Genomic DNA, 17,975 nt, shown 5'->3' on the forward strand with positions numbered 1-17,975 from the left:
TAAAATTATAATTTTTACGATTTCGATTAGTTTCTTACGTTATTATCGATTTTAGAAAATTTAAATTTTCGTTGATAATAATTGATATCGATAATTACAAAGAAAATTTCTGTAATTACCGTTGGTTGGTAAAGGTAAAGTCACTTAAGAATCTTTATTAACGATAGGTAAATCGGCGTTACTTTGATTTTATAATCACCGACAGAAATTTTAAATCCTCAAAATTCTCGAAATAGTGTCAACAGTGTGCAATTGTCGTCGCTCTTGTCGTAACCCTCAGTTCCGGAGTTCCGGTCGTAATCGGGCATCGGGCATAACAATAACAGCAACGATACTAACATGAATTCTGCGAGCAAGGTGAGGGTAGAAACTTTTAGACAATCTTGCCATACTTTGTTTTAAATTGTCTCTCAAGTCCTTGCGCAATGTCGACGAGTCGGAGAAGAAATACTGAGATGTCGAAACATCGAATACAAAAAGTACTATTATATTTCTAGGTTAAACTAACGGTGAAAAGAATTTTGAATCATTATAACGAATGTTAATTAAATATATATGACCGTTATACATAATTATTTATATATTCGTGTTTAGGTGGGTGAGATCTTTGCTGCAGCTGGAGTAGCCTTCAACAAGCTAGGTGAGCTGACAATGCAGCTGCATCCTACATCAGATTCCCTAGCGGGGTAAGTTGGGCCGGTATTCATAGTCGGATCTTATTTCAAGATCGTCTTAAGTAATGTCTGAAGATGCTAATACGGCTCTGTGGTGATTGGTTCATGACATCTTAAAGGTTGTACTTAAGACAGTCTTCAATATAAGAACCGACTATGAATACCGACCTTTTAGACATACAACCATAAAACATATAGTTTGGAGGCAAACGTGCAGATAGTCTTATTAGTCTGGAAAGTAATTCTACAAATATTTTAAAATTATACAAAAGATTTACGGTTCCGTCATAATTATTATGGCAATATTTGTATAGGGTGACTCTCTGGTAGCATATATTGCATTATATTTGTCACAAAATAGCTTTTTTCTTGTTTCTAATAAGTTTAAGATATATACCATTGGAGTGTCATCTCGTATACAATTATATCAGGCCCCATGCTCTTTTCTTAATTTCCTATCCCCCCTCGATGCGTAGTAAATGGGCTGACGAGGATATTGAGATGCTCCGTCAGTCGGTCAGAGTCTTCAGCGAAGAACTGAGCAGAATAAGCGAGCACATCAAGAGTCGGACGGTGTAAGTTTTCACAGGCTGCCAGTCCTGGCAGTCAGTCCGAATCTCACACCGAACGTATCGTTTTCTTTTCCAGCTCTCAGATACGAACGACCCTGAAGAAAAAGGCGTTTGAGGAGGCTGGGATGACGGTCAGGCAGCAACAAATTCTACCCCAGCAGGCGCAACAGTCCACCCTGGTTCAGCAACAACAGGTTGTTAAGCAGCAATCGACGTCGGGGAACCAGAGCCTCATGGGAAAATCGGCGGAGGTCACGCTCAACATGCTGAACGCGCCGGAAACGGAAGTGGACGTCGAGGGACTCCCTGAGGAGTGTCAAGTGAAACTCGAATTCGAGGAAGGCGCCACTGAAGAAGTCACTGGTTGAATTAGTTCGTTCGTTCATAAGTTAAGTAAAAAAGAAGAATGAACTAAAAAGCTGGTGATATCATCCTCATCTTTTTTTTTCGTCATCTAATTGTTCATTGAACATTCGAATTTTAACTAGTTTTAAGCATCAGTCTCGTGTACACTTATAAGTTACTTTTTGTAATAAATGTATGAAAACCTAGTTCAATCCGGCGACCTCCGGCGACCTCCTTCCCTTCATTCATCTTCAAATACAGACTTTATTATTTTACCGCAGCATTTATTCAGGTTGCAGTACAATTTACAACTGAGATTCAGTATTAAAAGCAGGAAAGATCGGATAAAAAAATTAATTCTATCCATATATTAAATTAATATTAAAAAAAATATAGGTACCACTTAATAAATCAATCGCTGATTAAGTCAGTCAGGATTTGCTGTGATGAATTTCAAAGAGACATTAAAAAAAACGTTCAGTATCTATAGAATTGAGATTATTGAGAAAATTATTTTCAGAAGAGCATAATAATGTGCCTCGAGAATGCACGAAGATTTAGAAATCTGTTCCTTGTAGCTGCATTGTGTTATACTTTCTGCACTTAAATGAAGAATATTAATGAAATTTTCTTTTGAAAAGAGGAAGAAAAAAAGATGCAAAAAATTCAGCTACCAAATAACGAGCCTTAGGTAGTTTCCTCCGTTCTGGTTGGTATTTGGAGTCCGTAGGGACTTTGCCGCGCGTGCGAGAGTCCAGACTCCAGGGCGTCCAAAGCTGCGTCACGCGTCACTCTCACATGCCGATTGTGTCAGTAGTGTATCTCGCTGAATGACGCATACCGACGCACACCGCCAACTGACAGATTAACCGATCAACAATGACGGCACTCGGCACTAGCCGCGCGATGCAGTCGGAGTAGTCGATCGGCGTCGTTCCATCGATCGCGGCCGATCGCCGATCCCTTTTGTTCGCGCGCGTGATGACGTGAAGGCGGGAGGGGAAGAGAGAGAAAGAGAGAGGCGTTACGCAAATTGATCATTGTCTGGACTCGATTACACCTGCGGCGGGCGGAGTGGCTGTGTGCTGTCCGAGGGCAAACAAAGCGCGAATCAAGCGGAATCTTGAAACAATAACGACAGAGACGTCGCGATAACGATAACGACGACGACGACATGGAGGGAGGCCTGGTGGAGAACTCGGCCGGCGACACTTTGGACCGATCCGAGGACGAGGCGGCCCTTCAAGGATGCTGCAGTCCGAAAAAGGCGCCCTACCGATTTCTAGGGCTGGCGCTCATGTGTCTGCTCGGATTCGGTACGGAGCTGACGTATATTTAATTTCGCGGGACGCGTGATGCTGTTTGTTTACGCGTCGCGATATACGAACAGCGTCGCTCCGTTGTTTACCTATCACAACAGCGTTGCGCCGGAATGGTGTCACTGTCAAAAGAACGGGTCGCGAATGAGATCCGTAATCGTTGCCTCTCGCCAGACTCATTGTCACACGCCTCATTTCCGCGACTTCCTATTCACACATAGAAATGTATTTTAGTCCAAAGTCATCCGATTCTGAAACTTCCATTTGTTTCGATACTAATAACGTTTAATACTTTTCAATACCAAGTGTAATAATTTGATATTTTGCATTATGCAGGAGAACTTACGCAATATTAGAATCTCTGATGAAAATCTATCCACATTTATAAAACGCATCTATCTATTCGTCTACGTTTATGAGAAATAGTTGTGACTCAATGGCCAAAATTGCATACACAGAGACACGATAAAGAAAGAATAATTAGTTGAGTTGGAAATTGCTTAAGTAGATTCTATCTTGTGTCTTCCTGTTATTAATCGCAAGGAAAAAATTTGACATTGGCTAGAGATAAGGCGTATCATGAACGCCCTCTTTGTGCGAGTTTATCACAAGGATTTTTTAAAATATTGGCCATATGTTGTATAAACGATGTTAGAACCTATGACACAATCGATAGGGTATCTTCGTTTATCAGACTGTAAAGCTCTTAACACAAATAATATTCTGTGTTATCTAACTGTTCTAATTGAAGAGAGGAGAGCTAAGCCTTTCAGAAAAATTTGTCTCACTGCAACTCCAGCAGAAATTTCAATGTATGCCCTTTATTTCAGGCTCGTATTTTTGCTTCGATAATCCGGGCGCGCTGCAGGATAATTTCAAAACTGACCTGCACATGTCAACTAGCACATTTGTCTTGCTGTATTCCATTTATTCCTGGCCGAATGTCATTCTCTGCTTCATCGGCGGATTCCTGTTGGATAGCGTCTTTGGAATTCGGCTGGGTACGGTGATATACATGGGACTCACTTTGATCGGCCAGATCATTTTTGCAAGTGGCGCTATGATCGATGCTTTTTGGTTGATGATGCTTGGTCGATTTGTCTTTGGGTATGTTTACGCCTACGGTGTTGTTCCATCGAATGCAGAATGTTTTAGAACTATCATATATGTCCTTCTGTAAAATCGTCAAATTAACAAATTGTTCCTTTTCCGCAGAATCGGCGCAGAGTCGTTGGCAGTTGCGCAGAACAGTTATGCGGTCCTTTGGTTCAAAGGGAAAGAGTTAAACATGGTGTTCGGGCTGCAGTTGAGCTTCGCCCGGGTAGGATCGACCGTGAACTTCTTAGTAATGGAGCCGGTATACAACTATGTGGCTCAATATTACAAGGGCCCGAAGTGTATCGGAGTAGTTCTCTTTCTCGCAGCCATCACCTGTGTGATGTCGATGATATGCGCCTGTGTATTGGGCTTCATGGATAAACGGGCCGAGAGATTGCTCCGACGAGGCGAGGGACAGGAACCGCAGGTCGTTAGTTTAAGGGACGTCAAAGATTTCAAGCCAATCTTTTGGTTGGTCGCGCTCATTTGCATTGCTTATTACGTCGCGATATTCCCTTTCATCGCTTTGGGAAAGTAAGTGCTCGACAGCATAAAATCTTATTGCACGATACAACTTTTTCAAATCGCATCCGTCAAAGTGCATGAAATAATGATATTGCATTAAAATTCATCCTAGAAGTTAATTTTCTTATTCAACTTTTCATGCACAACAATTACACATAAAAATAAGAGTTTCGTTAATTTTGTTTCAGAGTATTTTTCGAGCGGAAATATGAATTTGATCCATCCGCAGCAAATACAGTAAATTCTCTGGTTTATTCGATATCGGCGATAGCTTCGCCTCTGTTAGGTTACATGGTGGATAGAACGGGTAAAAATGTAACGTGGGTGTTCATTAGTATCTGCGTGACTATCATTGCTCATGGGTTGCTCGCTTTTACCTATTTGAACCCTTACGTGTGTATGGTTCTCATGGGACTGGCCTATTCTATGCTCGCTAGTAGCTTGTGGCCTTTGATTGCACTTGTGACGCCAGAGCATCAACTTGGAACTGCTTATGGAATGTAAGTAATTTATTCATTAGCAATCTCAGAGCAAATAATACTAAAGATAATACTAAAAATTTTAAAAATAAAATTAATATCATTTTAGAGCGCAGTCTGTACAAAACTTAGGTCTCGCTGTAGTCGCAATTGTGGCTGGTATAATTGTCGACAAAGGAGGATATTTAATGCTCGAGATGTTCTTCCTCGGTTGGCTTTGGAGTGAGTATTTTCGCGAACTTGGAAACTCAAGATATGATTTCCACCGTAAGATGGAAATGCGAGAAATTTCATTACAAATAACATATTTCATGATTTGTGCAAAATAGTTTCACTGATAACCGCCGGTGCAATCTGGGTGTCGGACATGGCAACAAGTGGCGGTTATCTCAACATGACGCCAGGACAAAGAGAACGATACGAGGCAGTTCAATGCACGCCTGAAAATTTGGAACGAGAAAAATTATTATCGTCGGAATGCACATCGGATTTCTCGGCGGATAGTCTTATGCAGCCACAATCTGACATCAGTATACGAAATCGTTACTTGTCTCGCATTGGTGCGATGGTAAGTCGATTTTATTGAAGTTATACATTTTTATTTTTTCTGTAACATTAGGGGATAAACGGATGAGTAAAAAACAGAATGTATATAAGTGATAAAAAATCCAAAAGTATAAATCGTAACTCTTTAATAACGCGCGTTTTTAAATTCTAGGTACCACCACATGCGATTACGCCAATTCATCGACCTTTACGATGATAATTTAGTTCCAAATTCATGATACGAATAGGTGTGTAAAAATACTTAAAAAGTCTCGTCGAAATGTTGGCTCATTATGTCTTCCTATTACACACAGCTTGATCTGTGATAATTTCGTAACGCAGTTACTGTTCGATTAGAGATTACGTTTTAACAAGCGTATTGTAGCTGTTTCTTTGATAGTCTCGATCGATGCCGATTACACGTTACACGTGATATATACGAAACTTTTGACAATTCATGACGATGGCACAATTATAGATCTTTTATCAATGGTGGAATAATTCTCTCTACCTCTAATTTAAAAAATAAGCGTTGCGAAGTTACTTGTTCATAAGATATTTGACGTGTAATATATATATATATATATTGATGTAATATTATAATAAATGTTCGATCTTTGATCATTGTCCTTTTTCGTCAAAATCATTTCGGTGAAATAATGAATTGTATTAAAAGAGCCATCCGTTACTTTTTATTTTGTACGTTGTAATTAATATATGCGACATTGTTCAAGCTCTCTGGCGATAAGGCTCTCTCTTGTGACCAGTTAATTTCGACAACGTCGGGATATGAATACATTACTGTTGCACGACACACGATACGATAAAAAAACTGGTGTGCAACGCCGACGTTGGCATTAAATCATTAAAGGTATCATTAGTCAAAGAGGCAGATAATTCGTGTGCGCGCAGAGATCTGCATTTCTTATAACTTTTATACTCCTATTTTTCATGATAAAAAATATTTGAAATATTACCAAACGCGTTGGGTCAATCGCCAGTGCATTGATCACAATGAAACAAATATAAACAGAATTATTAAGTTTATTTACATTCTTTGCAAAAAAAAATAAATGTGAATTTATAACTGAATGAGAGATTTGTAGGCACGTTGTTTTTTGTTTGACTTCACAAATTTGGTCAAAGATGAAGATAATCGCAAAATTTTATAAATTAAAAAATCTGAGAAAGATTCTGAAAATTAGGAATTTGGGTAAATCTGAAGGAGAGCTCCCTCCTCACCGATTTCGCTGAATTTAGGCTTAATCGACGCGTTTTTGCACAAAACGAACGAATCTGGCAGAAAAAAGCCCCGCTCTGCCCCGCGAAAAACGAGATATTAACTGTTAAAGTTGACGACTATCAGGTTATGAGACCTGTCATACCGACGCGATGTAGCGACTACGGACATGCTCCGCGACCACATGCGCGCATGTCCCGTGGTCACGTGATGTTGTACTTGAGCGCTCAACCTCAATGACATATTATATATTGTTCTGTGCAATTCCAAAATATTTATAATGCCATATTCAGTAGAGCAATTATATAGTCTTCCGTTGCTACTGGTTCAGGATGATGTTGGTGAGGAGGGAGCTCTCCTTCAGATTTACCAAAAGATTAAATAAACGATTGCCTTTACTCCTGCGCGACGGATTCTTCCGCGACGTAATCTCATCTCGATATTTCTAATATATATCATTATTTTTTTATTTATACAAAACTCATTATATAACATTGTAAGCGATGCGGAATCATATTCTATGACAGTATCCTAACACATTTATAGTGTATTATATAAACATGGTAAAATAGGCTTAATATTAAATATATAGTTCTTTTCTTAAATAAAATCTTTTAATTTTTTAAATATTAATACAAATAGAATCTAGGATTAATACATTAATTAAAACAACTGCACAACATATCGAGACGAGCGTGGCCTAGTAGACAGCGCACTGGTCTACTGAGCCAAAGGTCCCGGGTTCGATTCCCCGGTAGAGCTAGAAAATTTTATTCGCTCGTTCTCCTCTCGGCAGGCAATGGCAAACCACCGAGAGTATGTCTTGCCATGAAAACTTCTCTAAAAAATTGCCGTTCGAAATCGGCGTTAAACTGTAGGTTCCATGTACAATGTGTATAATCTACGTGCGCAACACATGTATATGAAGAGAAGTCACCACGCTCGGACACGAGTAATAGGACGAGGATGGGCACAACATATACGACGTTCTGCTACTTCCAAAATATGACATATGACATAATAATATTAATAATATTATATGACATCTTCGATGTAGTAAGAATTAATTGATTTTCCTTATTTTTGTGTGGATGTGCATGAGGGATATCTGAACAAAATAATTTTTTTTAATATTTATTAAGTAGTAAAAAAAGAGAGAGAGGTGAGCGTTATATAAAATTAAACTTACTATTTCGATTTTAATTTGGATGCATAACATCCAAAATGACTTTGTTTTTTATACTCGAATTGCGCTTCTTTGATACTCGATCTGTACTCTAAATCGGTACTATACGGAGATAATATAAAATTGCTGTTTTGAAAAATATATTTTATAATATATTTATATTTATGTTGCGTAAAATATGTATTTTTTTATATTGAATCAATTAAAAGTTTATCGTTTTTTACACTAACATATTGTAATATTTACTACTGTACTCCGTTAATATCAGTTATATGGAATATTAGCTTTCATAGGATCCGTGGCACCTTCTCGCTTCTCCGGAAATACGTAACGCCAAGTGTTCTTTGTCCGCGTCGCACGCACCCATGTCCACGTCCGGTACGCAAAAAGGATTTCCAAGAACTCGGTATTTCGCGTAATAACCGGTGCACCGACCACCGACTCCAGAACGGGCGGCGCACTCCGCACACACATCGAGACTAGTCGAGAGGGCGTGCGGCGTGCGGACCAGCGAGCACGGAACGGAACAGCTGTATGCAGCTGTAGTGCCTGTAGTGAGCTGTAGTGCTGTAGCGTGCACCACGTGCTCGGCTGTGCTGTGCCCGCAAGTGGCACATACGCGTATACGCGCACGTACGTATCGGCACGCTCCGTGCGGTCCGCGACGAGATGAGGGTCCACGACGACGCGGATCCCAAGATTCCCAAGTACAACGCGATGGGGAAGTCGTCCAAGTTGTCCATGAAGCGGCCCAGCACCGTCGTGTTCCGCGAAAATTCCGCCAAGGTGCAGAAAACGAGCGAGGACAGCAGAGTCGGGAACGCGACGAACAGCGATCGAACGAACATCGGCTGGCGGAGAAAATCATTGCCCGTTTATATCCTCCGTAAACGGTAAGTTTCTCGAGTGATTGAATGATGTTTAATCTTTTACGCGATTATGCGCGACTAAAGGGAAAAAGGGGGGTGACGTCCGCGACGTTCGGCGTCGTGCACGCGGTGCATGGTGCATATCAGTGCATATACAGGATGTTTCAAAATGCAGACTCGCTGCTGATTGCAAATTAGCTAACGGGGATAATTTTCGTCACAACCGCACTTACTCGCGGTCGTTAAGGTAGAAAATACTGATGATTATTTTGTTTATTTAAATACATATTTTTAAATTGTTATTTTTTTTCTATTTTATAACATAATATCATTTAATAATCAAACTGTATACGTGTTCAGTAATTATGTATGTATATAATAATAATTTAAGCGCATAAATAAATTTTAATTCAAAAATTATTTCTAAAAATATATTTTATCCAAAAAATATTTTTTTTATTTTTATTAGAAGAAGCTGATGCTATAATACATTGTATCACATATACATATGTATATACATTACATATACATATATAAGTAATACATAGTAAATTTTCAACTTAATTTTTAATAAATACAAAATTTATTAAATATGTTGTTATGTAAGTAAAATAGATATATTATTTATCTATTTTACATATATTATATCACAACAATATTATATACATATATTACATTACACGAACATAAATAGATATTATGCTTCATATATTGTATTACACAAGTATTATATTACACAAGTAGAATAAATAATATAATTTATTATTGTATATAATAAATATGTAAATAGAATTCATAATAATTGCCTAGCGTATATGTTTATGCATATTGTAGAAAATGTAGAGTACATTTTGGCCCTAAAAGATCATCTTTAAAAAACAATGGATATTTCATTAAGTCGCGGCAATTACTTATTTAATATTACATATTCTTTACACATTCTTTATTTATATTATATGTTCTTTATATAATATACTCTTTATATTATATATTCTTTATAGTGTATATAAACTTTTTGCTCGTGAATTTTCAGGCTATTAGACGAGATACGCCGACACAGTACTCTCATCATAATAGGCGAGACCGGCAGCGGTAAAACCACGCAGATCCCACAACTGTTGCTCCACGCCGGAATCGCCGGGTCGTCCGGCTGCATCGGCATCACGCAACCGCGTAGGATAGCGGCGGTCAGCGTAGCGCGCCGGGTCGCCCAGGAACAAGGGGCGAAACCAGGAAAATTGGTGGGCTACTGCGTCCGTTTCGAGGATTGCACCTCGTCGCAGACAAGGATCAAATATCTGACGGATGGCATGATGGTGCGAGAAGCGATGACTGACGAGATCCTGTCGGATTACTCGGTATACTATCGTCATATTATTATTACAATTGTTGTATTAGACGACACAGTTATTGGAGGAGCAAGACTATGTTTGAAATTAATAATAAAAAATGAAATTAATTTTAAATGATAAACTAGCATCGTAACGAAAGATATTATTACAATATTATTTATTAATTTTATGCAAAATATGTTCTGGAATCAGTCTATTTTAAATTAAATTAAGTTCTTGTAAATTAGATGCTTTAACATTTTAACAAAAAGTAAAAGGCTTTTCCGTTAAGTTATTATTATATTTAAAACCGGCAGTAATCTTTCTGAAAACTAAAGAATCTCTCTAAACGTTCCCCTTTGCTACTTATCTGACTGCCTACCCGATTTGTGCATGAGTTTTGTAACTTTACAACAGGTGGTGATACTCGACGAAGCTCACGAGCGATCCGTGCAGACCGACGTTCTGTTCGGGGTGACGAGACGAGCGCAGAATTTGCGAAAGTTGAAGAATCTGCCGCCCTTGAAACTTTTGATTATGTCAGCCACGATGGACCCCACTAAGTTCAAGGAGTATTTCCAGGCACCAGCACTGTACTTGGAGGGCCGTCAGCATCCCTTGAGGATTTTTCACGCGGTGTCCTCGCAACAGGATTATGCATTCGCCGCACTAGCTACGGCGTTTCAAATTCACCGCGAGACTCCCCCAAAGTAAGAACAGCACGAAATTCTAAAACGGAATATAAACTGCGTGTTCTACGACGTATATATAGGAATAAATTGTGTTCTAGTATGTTAAAGAATTTATTGTTTTCGAAATGGATTGTAATTTCATCACATACTCCTTCAAAGACCTCAAATCAATCTCTTATAAACCGAGATACACATGAGATGAAGGTCGTCAAACCCAAAACCTATCGACCCATGAATCGGTCGTTCTGTCATAGCCATACATTTCAATTATGTTCTAGTAGGTAATCGTTTGATTTTTTATTTTCTAGTGAGGATATTCTCATCTTTTTGACCGGCCAAGAAGAAATTGAGGCGGCTGCAGTGGCTGCCCGAAATATAGCTAAACAACTAGATGAAGAAGAATATCCGCCTCTGAAAGTCTTTCCCTTATACGCGACACTGCCCACTCACCAACAGTTAGAGGCCTTCAAACCTTCGGCACCGGGAATGCGGAAATTAATACTATCGACAAACGTCGCCGAGACGTCCGTCACGATTGGCGGTGCGTATACACCTTTACTATCTCTTTTCCGTTACTTAATTTTCTAAATAAAAAATAGAAAGGGCTAAATAAATATTTTTATTAGCGCTAAGGTTTTTTTTTACATCAGATAATTATAAAGGTAAGACAAGATGTAAAGGAAGTTTATTTTTAAAATCTTTTTATGGAGTTTTTCCAACGCGATAATAAACGATATTATTAATTATGTTATTTTCAACGTCACGCTTAATTCAGCATTAATTACATAGCGCTCGCTGTTTTCGAATTCACAATCGTTTAAAATCTGATCTGAAAATTTAATAACGACGTTAAACATAGGAATTCGTCACGTGATCGATACCGGTGTCGTCAAAGCAAGGACACATCATCCAACGACGGGGTTGGACGTATTAAGGGTCGAGAAAGTCTCACAGGCACAGGCTTGGCAAAGGGCGGGTAGGGCCGCTCGCGAAGCACCGGGTAAATGTTATAGAGTTTACACACGAGAGGAATTCGAGAAGATGAAGGACATGCCGATACCAGAAATTCAAAGGTGCTCTCTCGCGGGAGTCGCTCTGCAACTACTTGCTATCGGCGTTGACATCACCACCTTCGATTTCATGGACAAACCACCCAAAGAGGGTGTAGACGTGGCTGTGAGCTGTTTAGAAAAGCTGGGCGCAGTTAAAGGTAACGAACGCTAATCTGTTTATTTACAAATTAAAACATTTCCTTCAATATGTTTGTTTAAAAAAAATTAGAATTTTACTTAGATATAACAGTGCTCATTAAATTATGCTTATTAAATTTCTTATTAATTTTTGTTTAAGCAATTTTTAAAATAAACGTTTCCTTATTTAGTACTTAAACAGAGTGATATATTTTTTTCATATTGAGATTCAGACGCGATGAAAGAAAATAATTGCGGCTGTTTACTGTCTTTATTTTATAATATCACGCGCGAGTAACGGGAGAATTTCAAGACAATAAATTCTTATTTAATCCCTCTTAAAAGGATCTCCACCGCAGCTGACTACGCTCGGCCGAACGATGTCACTATTCCCGTTAGACCCTCGATTTACCAAAGTGATCCTCGCGTCGGTGGAACACAGGTGTCTGGAGGAAGCACTGACGGTTATCGCTTTATTATCGGGCGAATCGATTTTCATGGACCCACCCACGAAGAGAGAACAGGCTTACAATGCACGCTCACGGTACGGCTCTTGCTTGCAATCTATTTATCGTCTCAAAGTATGAGGATGAGTAGAAAGAGATCAAGATAATTTTATCTTCGTACAAATTTCTCTACGAACATTTTTATTACGGAGAGCACTGTATCCACGATAGAGTGCATTTTTCATCACGGTTCGCGATTGGTTAAGTAAGTTATTATTTAATAGCTACCCGAGTAACTCTCATCGGGGTGGTTTCAGATTTGCTTCGCCTGAGGGGGATCACGTAACGTTATTGAATGTGTTCCGGGCATACCAAAACGTTACGCAGAAGAAGGCGTGGTGCCACGATAACTTCTTGCACCACCGAAATCTGGAGTATGGGTCGGAAGTGAGGCAACAGCTTGCGGCGTTGGCGGAACGTGCGAATTTGGAGAAAGCGAGCTGCGGAACGAATACGAAGCAACTCAGAAAAGCTTTCCTCGAGGGATTATACGAGAATCTTGCCGAGCTGCAGAGGGACCAGACGTATGTCACGGTAAGTAAATGTGCTCTCTCACTATATTATTTCGATATTATTATATTCTTCTTACTGTCAATTTCCTAGTATTAAATAAAATATTCTTTCTTTTGCCTGCTAACTTTATTATGAAACAGTACGTAAAAATGTAATTAGAAAAATCTTTCAAACATCGATCTACATGAATTGTGGAATTTTCGTTGATTAAGACTAAACTATTATTTTTAACGAAATACAATATGTTAGTTTTATAAACAAGTATTTTTAATTACACTGATGTCTTGAAACTTTTATACTTTAATTATTTATCTTTATGTCATTTTAGCGAACTTTAATCAGCAGATTAAAACGATTGATTATTCTTTTCTCTTTTATTTTATTTACAATATTTATTTTGTGTCGTTTGAAGTAATAAGGATTTGAGAGGTACAGTCATGGAGAGATATGCGCGGAATACATCACGAATAATTTTACATCATTCTTATCTTGATATTCCCCTATATATGTTGTTTGTATCTCTGCCTTGCTTGAGTTTCCTATATCAGCAAACAAGCGAAGAGAATCTCGAGTAATCGTATTACACGTACGGCATAGGTATACTCGAAACAGCCGGTAACCATACACCCTTCCTCGACGTTGCACGGTACGAAGCCGCCGTTACTGCTATTCACGGAGGTCGTAGCCACCGGAAGATGTTACCTTCGCGGTCTGTCTGCCATCGATCCGGCGTGGTTGACGCAGAAGAACATCGGCCCTGGGAAACGCGACTGACGCAATTTTTAATCCTACGACGTATTTATACAGAGCTTATTTTTGTTGACGTGAGGTGGAACAATTGAGGCCACTGAGTAACGGAGAAGACGCAATGATTTTTTTTTCGAATAATGAAATCGATAAGTAATAGAGAAACGGTATAATTGTAAGAAAGATTAATGTGTCGTGTTCTTTACCCGTACACTTATTCAGCGGTATCAATTGCGCCACTTGGCCCTCTTTCATATGGGTACAATTTTGTTGTAGATATATAATCAAGAGGAGCCATTTTTTCTACTACTTGTACACTTTAAGCTGTTATTAAATTTATTTAATATAAATTTTAATCATCGAGTACATTGCGTTTTGCATATTGGATCGCGACTCCCTCTACATGCGCCTTCACGCATATCCTCACTCAAATATATTTACCAGCTCCATTTTTCCAATTCAATGCAGGACAAATACTCCTTGAGTAACAATATCCAATATTCCTTACAATTTATATTAGACATTTGATTAATCCGTACTCAATGTTTAATCTTCATCCTTGCTTCTTCATCCTTTTTACTTTTTAACTTTTTATTTGTATACAACAGTTCGTTCTCGCAAAGCAGGAGCCGAACGAGTTTAGTTAAACATTTATGGCCGTTATGGTAAATTGAACGAATCGCGCATCGGCAACTTGGCTGGCAAGTTTGGTCAATTTTATGGTCTACGGGGTCGCCACGGAAGAAATCCGGCGGAGTATCTTTATCTGGAGATTTCAGGGGACTTAACCAGAGCCCGCGCGGTTAATGCTCGTTGATAGTAAGTACCACGAAACGATTTAACCACGAAATGAAGTTTCGCGCGGCAAAATAGCAAGTAAATTTGGCCGCGGATGTTACGAGGGCATGTTACGCTCATAGCTGCGTACTTACCCGGCACTTAACGCGCTCTGTTCTGCATATCGGATAATTATGGCCTGAGCGGGAGAGAGTATTGAATTTGCTCGGGCTAATCGCCTTGAGCGAGTCGAGGAGGAAGAAAGTGCGGCTCGACGTCTCGCATAGCTGCAGCCACGGATTTTCCGTCAAACTAAAATTTTAATGCTCATACATTCCGCAACTTCCAACTACCTCGTTATTTTATTGCGTATTCTGGCAATGTTAGCAGAATGAGTCTTACTTATTATAAATGTTAAATTGTTTCTGCGTAATGAAATGTAAATGCATGAAAATGCATTCTAATGTTTTCGTAAATACCAGGCGCAAATTAAATATTACAATTTGACAAGTTTCCTGAAGATACGTGGGCTTTATTGTTATATTTTGTTTTAATTGTAACACACACGAGTAAAGCAATCAATTGCCGTTTAATATTATATATCCATTATTCGTGTGGAAAGTGTTACGTGCGCACACATGTGGGAAACAAGAAATTTCCAAAATAGTCGTTTTAATAATGACGCAAACAGTTGTGCAGTTTAACATTAAATATCCATCATTTGTACGGGAAGTATTCCACGCGCGCCGGAAAAGTTTCCAAAACGTTGCAGGACCCTAATTATCTCTTTTCAGATAAAGGTCATTTTCATCTGACGTATATATGACTCGTGTCCAAGTCCTCCGAATGTGTTATTTATAGTTCTGTATACAGCCACTCGGAGCTATCCTCAGGTTGATCGATTTAGCGGCGGCTGGATATGTTACTGTATCCCCGATACAGAGGAGATCCGATATAGGATTAAATCGTCACAGAGTTAGTTATATGACGGGGAGGATATTCGCTTGTCGAGGTAGGATCGAATTGTATCTCTTTTCTCGGTCTCTCATCCTTCCCGCTTGCAACGACGCGCAAATAGCTGTTTCTTTCTCTCTCTCTCTCTCTCTCTCTCTCTCTCTCTCTCTCTCTCTCTCTCTCTTCTCTCTCTCCCTCTTTTCCTTACTTCCACGGGAAAATCGTAGGTATTCGGCGATATCGCCCAAGATGATGATGATGATGATGATACTAACGGACTTCTCGTCGACTCGAGATTTCACAGCCCTTATCGCGCTTTCCAACGTCCCAGAACCCCTACTGCGTAATGGTGATCTTCAATATCCCATGCTCTTCAACGGTTTCCTTTCCGCAGGCGGGGGAGACGAGTAAAATTTATTCGATTACAGGAGAGGAGGAGTCCGTGTTTCGACACTGGTATTCTCATAATTCGGACTTGGGTAATACGAATGCGGCGGTGGTATTACGTAGGTACGCCCCCGCGGGGTACAAATAAAGTGAGGGCTTAATCTGGAATGCTTGAGAGTTTGGAGAGCACTTTGCGAGCGTTTCATCCGTCCGTAACCCACGTATATATCTAATTTCGTTTCTGAAAACGCCATTATGGATTTCTCAATATGAAAGTAATTATCCATAATTTCTGGCGTGGGATGATCCGCTGCGCGAGGATTTGAATAAAGTTCACGAGGGCGGAGGCAACTGTATCGAGTAGTCGCTATGAGACGAATATAATCCTCATTAAATTCACGTTTACGCAGACAAGCGTAATGCGTAATTACAAGCTTCTTGACACCGAACACATTACGTAATTTCGATATTCTCGCGCGATTAATATAAAAGGCGTTCCATTTTTTTTTCTTGCAAGTCAAGATGCGTCAGAAACCCCCTGGGACGCGAAAGAGAAGAGAATCTTTTATTTCTGTTATCCCGGCCCCTAGGAGGGATCCCTATCCACTTGTGCCGAGGGTGGCCACTGCAGGCTAGCGGACGGCTCGGCGTGATTAAGAATTAAATATTAATGAGCGCGCCGACTCGGCGGCCGTATCGCGCTTTCTTCGGGGATTCACTCCCGTTGATAGGGCACTCTCGTTATGAATAGAGCGACGTAGAATCGCGCGAGATACTGGATAAGCACGCTGAAAGCGCACGGACGAAAATAGGCTTCCGTCGACGGCTTCGAAAGCGTCGAGTTTTCTCTCTTTCCCCCCTCTCTTTTGCCTGATGTTCTTGTAATCCAGAGCAGTCTCCTTCTTAACGTAAAGACGATCCTTTGTGAGGATGCTTAAGAGACTTCTTAATAATGAATTTCTCTATAATGAATGATCTGACCCGTCGCGTGTCACAAAGCGCGACGTGTGACGCGTTGGATACTCCAGCTCATCCGCGGAAACACACCCCAGTCACGGTTTTTTTCCCTTTCATTTATTAATCAAACATCCGCCCGTCAACCGATCCCCGTACATCCGCCGGAGCGTTAACGCGAAGGAATGAAAGAACGCACGATTCTCGCGTATTTCGGTCACCTACATAATTAACCGGCCCCATTTTGTCGTGCCTTTATATCCGTATCCACGCTTTTCACACAGTTTTCTTTACGACCGCCCACGCAGTTACCTCGTGATTGATCTACCCCCGTTCCTGTTTACAGTACTTTAACCTTTCCGCAAGCGCGACTCTGTCTATTGCGAAAACACTATCGGAAGAGATCTGAATAATTTAAGAGTTTATGTTTCTTTATATCTATTAATAGCTTTGTTTACTTTCAAAGCTCCATTGAAAAATTCCGATACCACATTCGCCTTGATTAACGTTGCAAACAAGAAAGAGGTACATTCCTATAATAATAATAATAAATTCAGATTTCTAGTTTTCGTTTTTCGTTACTGTCGTGACGGACGTATTTGATGTAGCTTTTCGTTCCTGGAAGCCTCATTCGCGGCACTTTGACCTCGTTGTCGATCACATCGCTGTTATAACATAACTGACATAATATTCGTTGTATTAGCCGCGGCACGATCACGAAGAGAGGAGAGGACTTTGAGCGGAGAAAGACAACGATAGCAACAGGTGGCATCAAAAATTCATTCGTGATGGGCCTCCGTCAACAGGGGACATCTGTTTCTGGGGATCACTTGACCTTCTTAATTACGATTCCGGAAAGTAATTAGCGTCCGCGATGTCACAGGTGTGTCATTAGGATAATGCAGGATGTATCGCAGAATCCGCACGCGAGATAAATAATGTATCATTGTAGATTAAAGAGCGCCCGTGTAAAAATGTTTCGAGGTAGAACGTCTTCCCGGATTAGCTCTGAAACTAATCGAGAGTTCCTCTTTAATAATGGCAATAAACAGTTTTTATCCAAAGTATAAA

The 17,975-nt window shown here is 39.7% G+C and overlaps 3 protein-coding genes across 6 annotated transcripts; all 3 read left to right on the top strand.

The window, feature by feature from the left end:
- The first annotated feature begins 293 nt into the window (after positions 1 to 293).
- LOC112463303 (chromatin complexes subunit BAP18) lies at positions 294 to 1,797 on the top strand. 4 transcript variants are annotated; one of them, XM_025029636.1, is made up of 4 exons: positions 294 to 357; positions 595 to 686; positions 1,151 to 1,249; positions 1,323 to 1,797. In XM_025029636.1, the coding sequence occupies exons 1-4, from the start codon at positions 340 to 342 to the stop codon at positions 1,612 to 1,614; spliced, it is 501 nt and encodes a 166-aa protein (XP_024885404.1). In that variant the 5' UTR covers positions 294 to 339; the 3' UTR covers positions 1,615 to 1,797. The 4 variants fall into 4 exon arrangements, with proteins under 4 accessions (XP_024885404.1, XP_024885406.1, XP_024885403.1 ...); XM_025029635.1 differs by lacking the exon at positions 294 to 357 and adding an exon at positions 364 to 479; XM_025029638.1 differs by lacking the exon at positions 1,151 to 1,249.
- Positions 1,798 to 2,765: 968 nt separating this feature from the next.
- Positions 2,766 to 6,180, top strand: LOC112463302 (major facilitator superfamily domain-containing protein 1-like). Its single transcript, XM_025029634.1, has 7 exons — positions 2,766 to 2,907; positions 3,741 to 4,017; positions 4,126 to 4,542; positions 4,722 to 5,033; positions 5,122 to 5,234; positions 5,342 to 5,580; positions 5,731 to 6,180. The coding sequence occupies exons 1-7, from the start codon at positions 2,766 to 2,768 to the stop codon at positions 5,773 to 5,775; spliced, it is 1,545 nt and encodes a 514-aa protein (XP_024885402.1). The 3' UTR covers positions 5,776 to 6,180.
- A 2,473-nt stretch (positions 6,181 to 8,653) lies between these two features.
- Positions 8,654 to 14,188, top strand: LOC112463340 (ATP-dependent RNA helicase DHX33). The gene is made up of 8 exons (XM_025029700.1): positions 8,654 to 8,877; positions 9,887 to 10,211; positions 10,602 to 10,894; positions 11,185 to 11,417; positions 11,736 to 12,086; positions 12,412 to 12,610; positions 12,830 to 13,106; positions 13,683 to 14,188. Exons 1-8 carry the CDS (start codon positions 8,654 to 8,656, stop codon positions 13,857 to 13,859), a joined length of 2,079 nt encoding a protein of 692 aa, XP_024885468.1. The 3' UTR covers positions 13,860 to 14,188.
- Positions 14,189 to 17,975: the final 3,787 nt, after the last annotated feature.

The sequence above is a fragment of the Temnothorax curvispinosus genome, unplaced genomic scaffold (genome assembly GCF_003070985.1).
Source record: "Temnothorax curvispinosus isolate PA1 unplaced genomic scaffold, ASM307098v1 QBEX01013138.1, whole genome shotgun sequence".
Lineage (NCBI taxonomy): Eukaryota > Metazoa > Arthropoda > Insecta > Hymenoptera > Formicidae > Temnothorax > Temnothorax curvispinosus.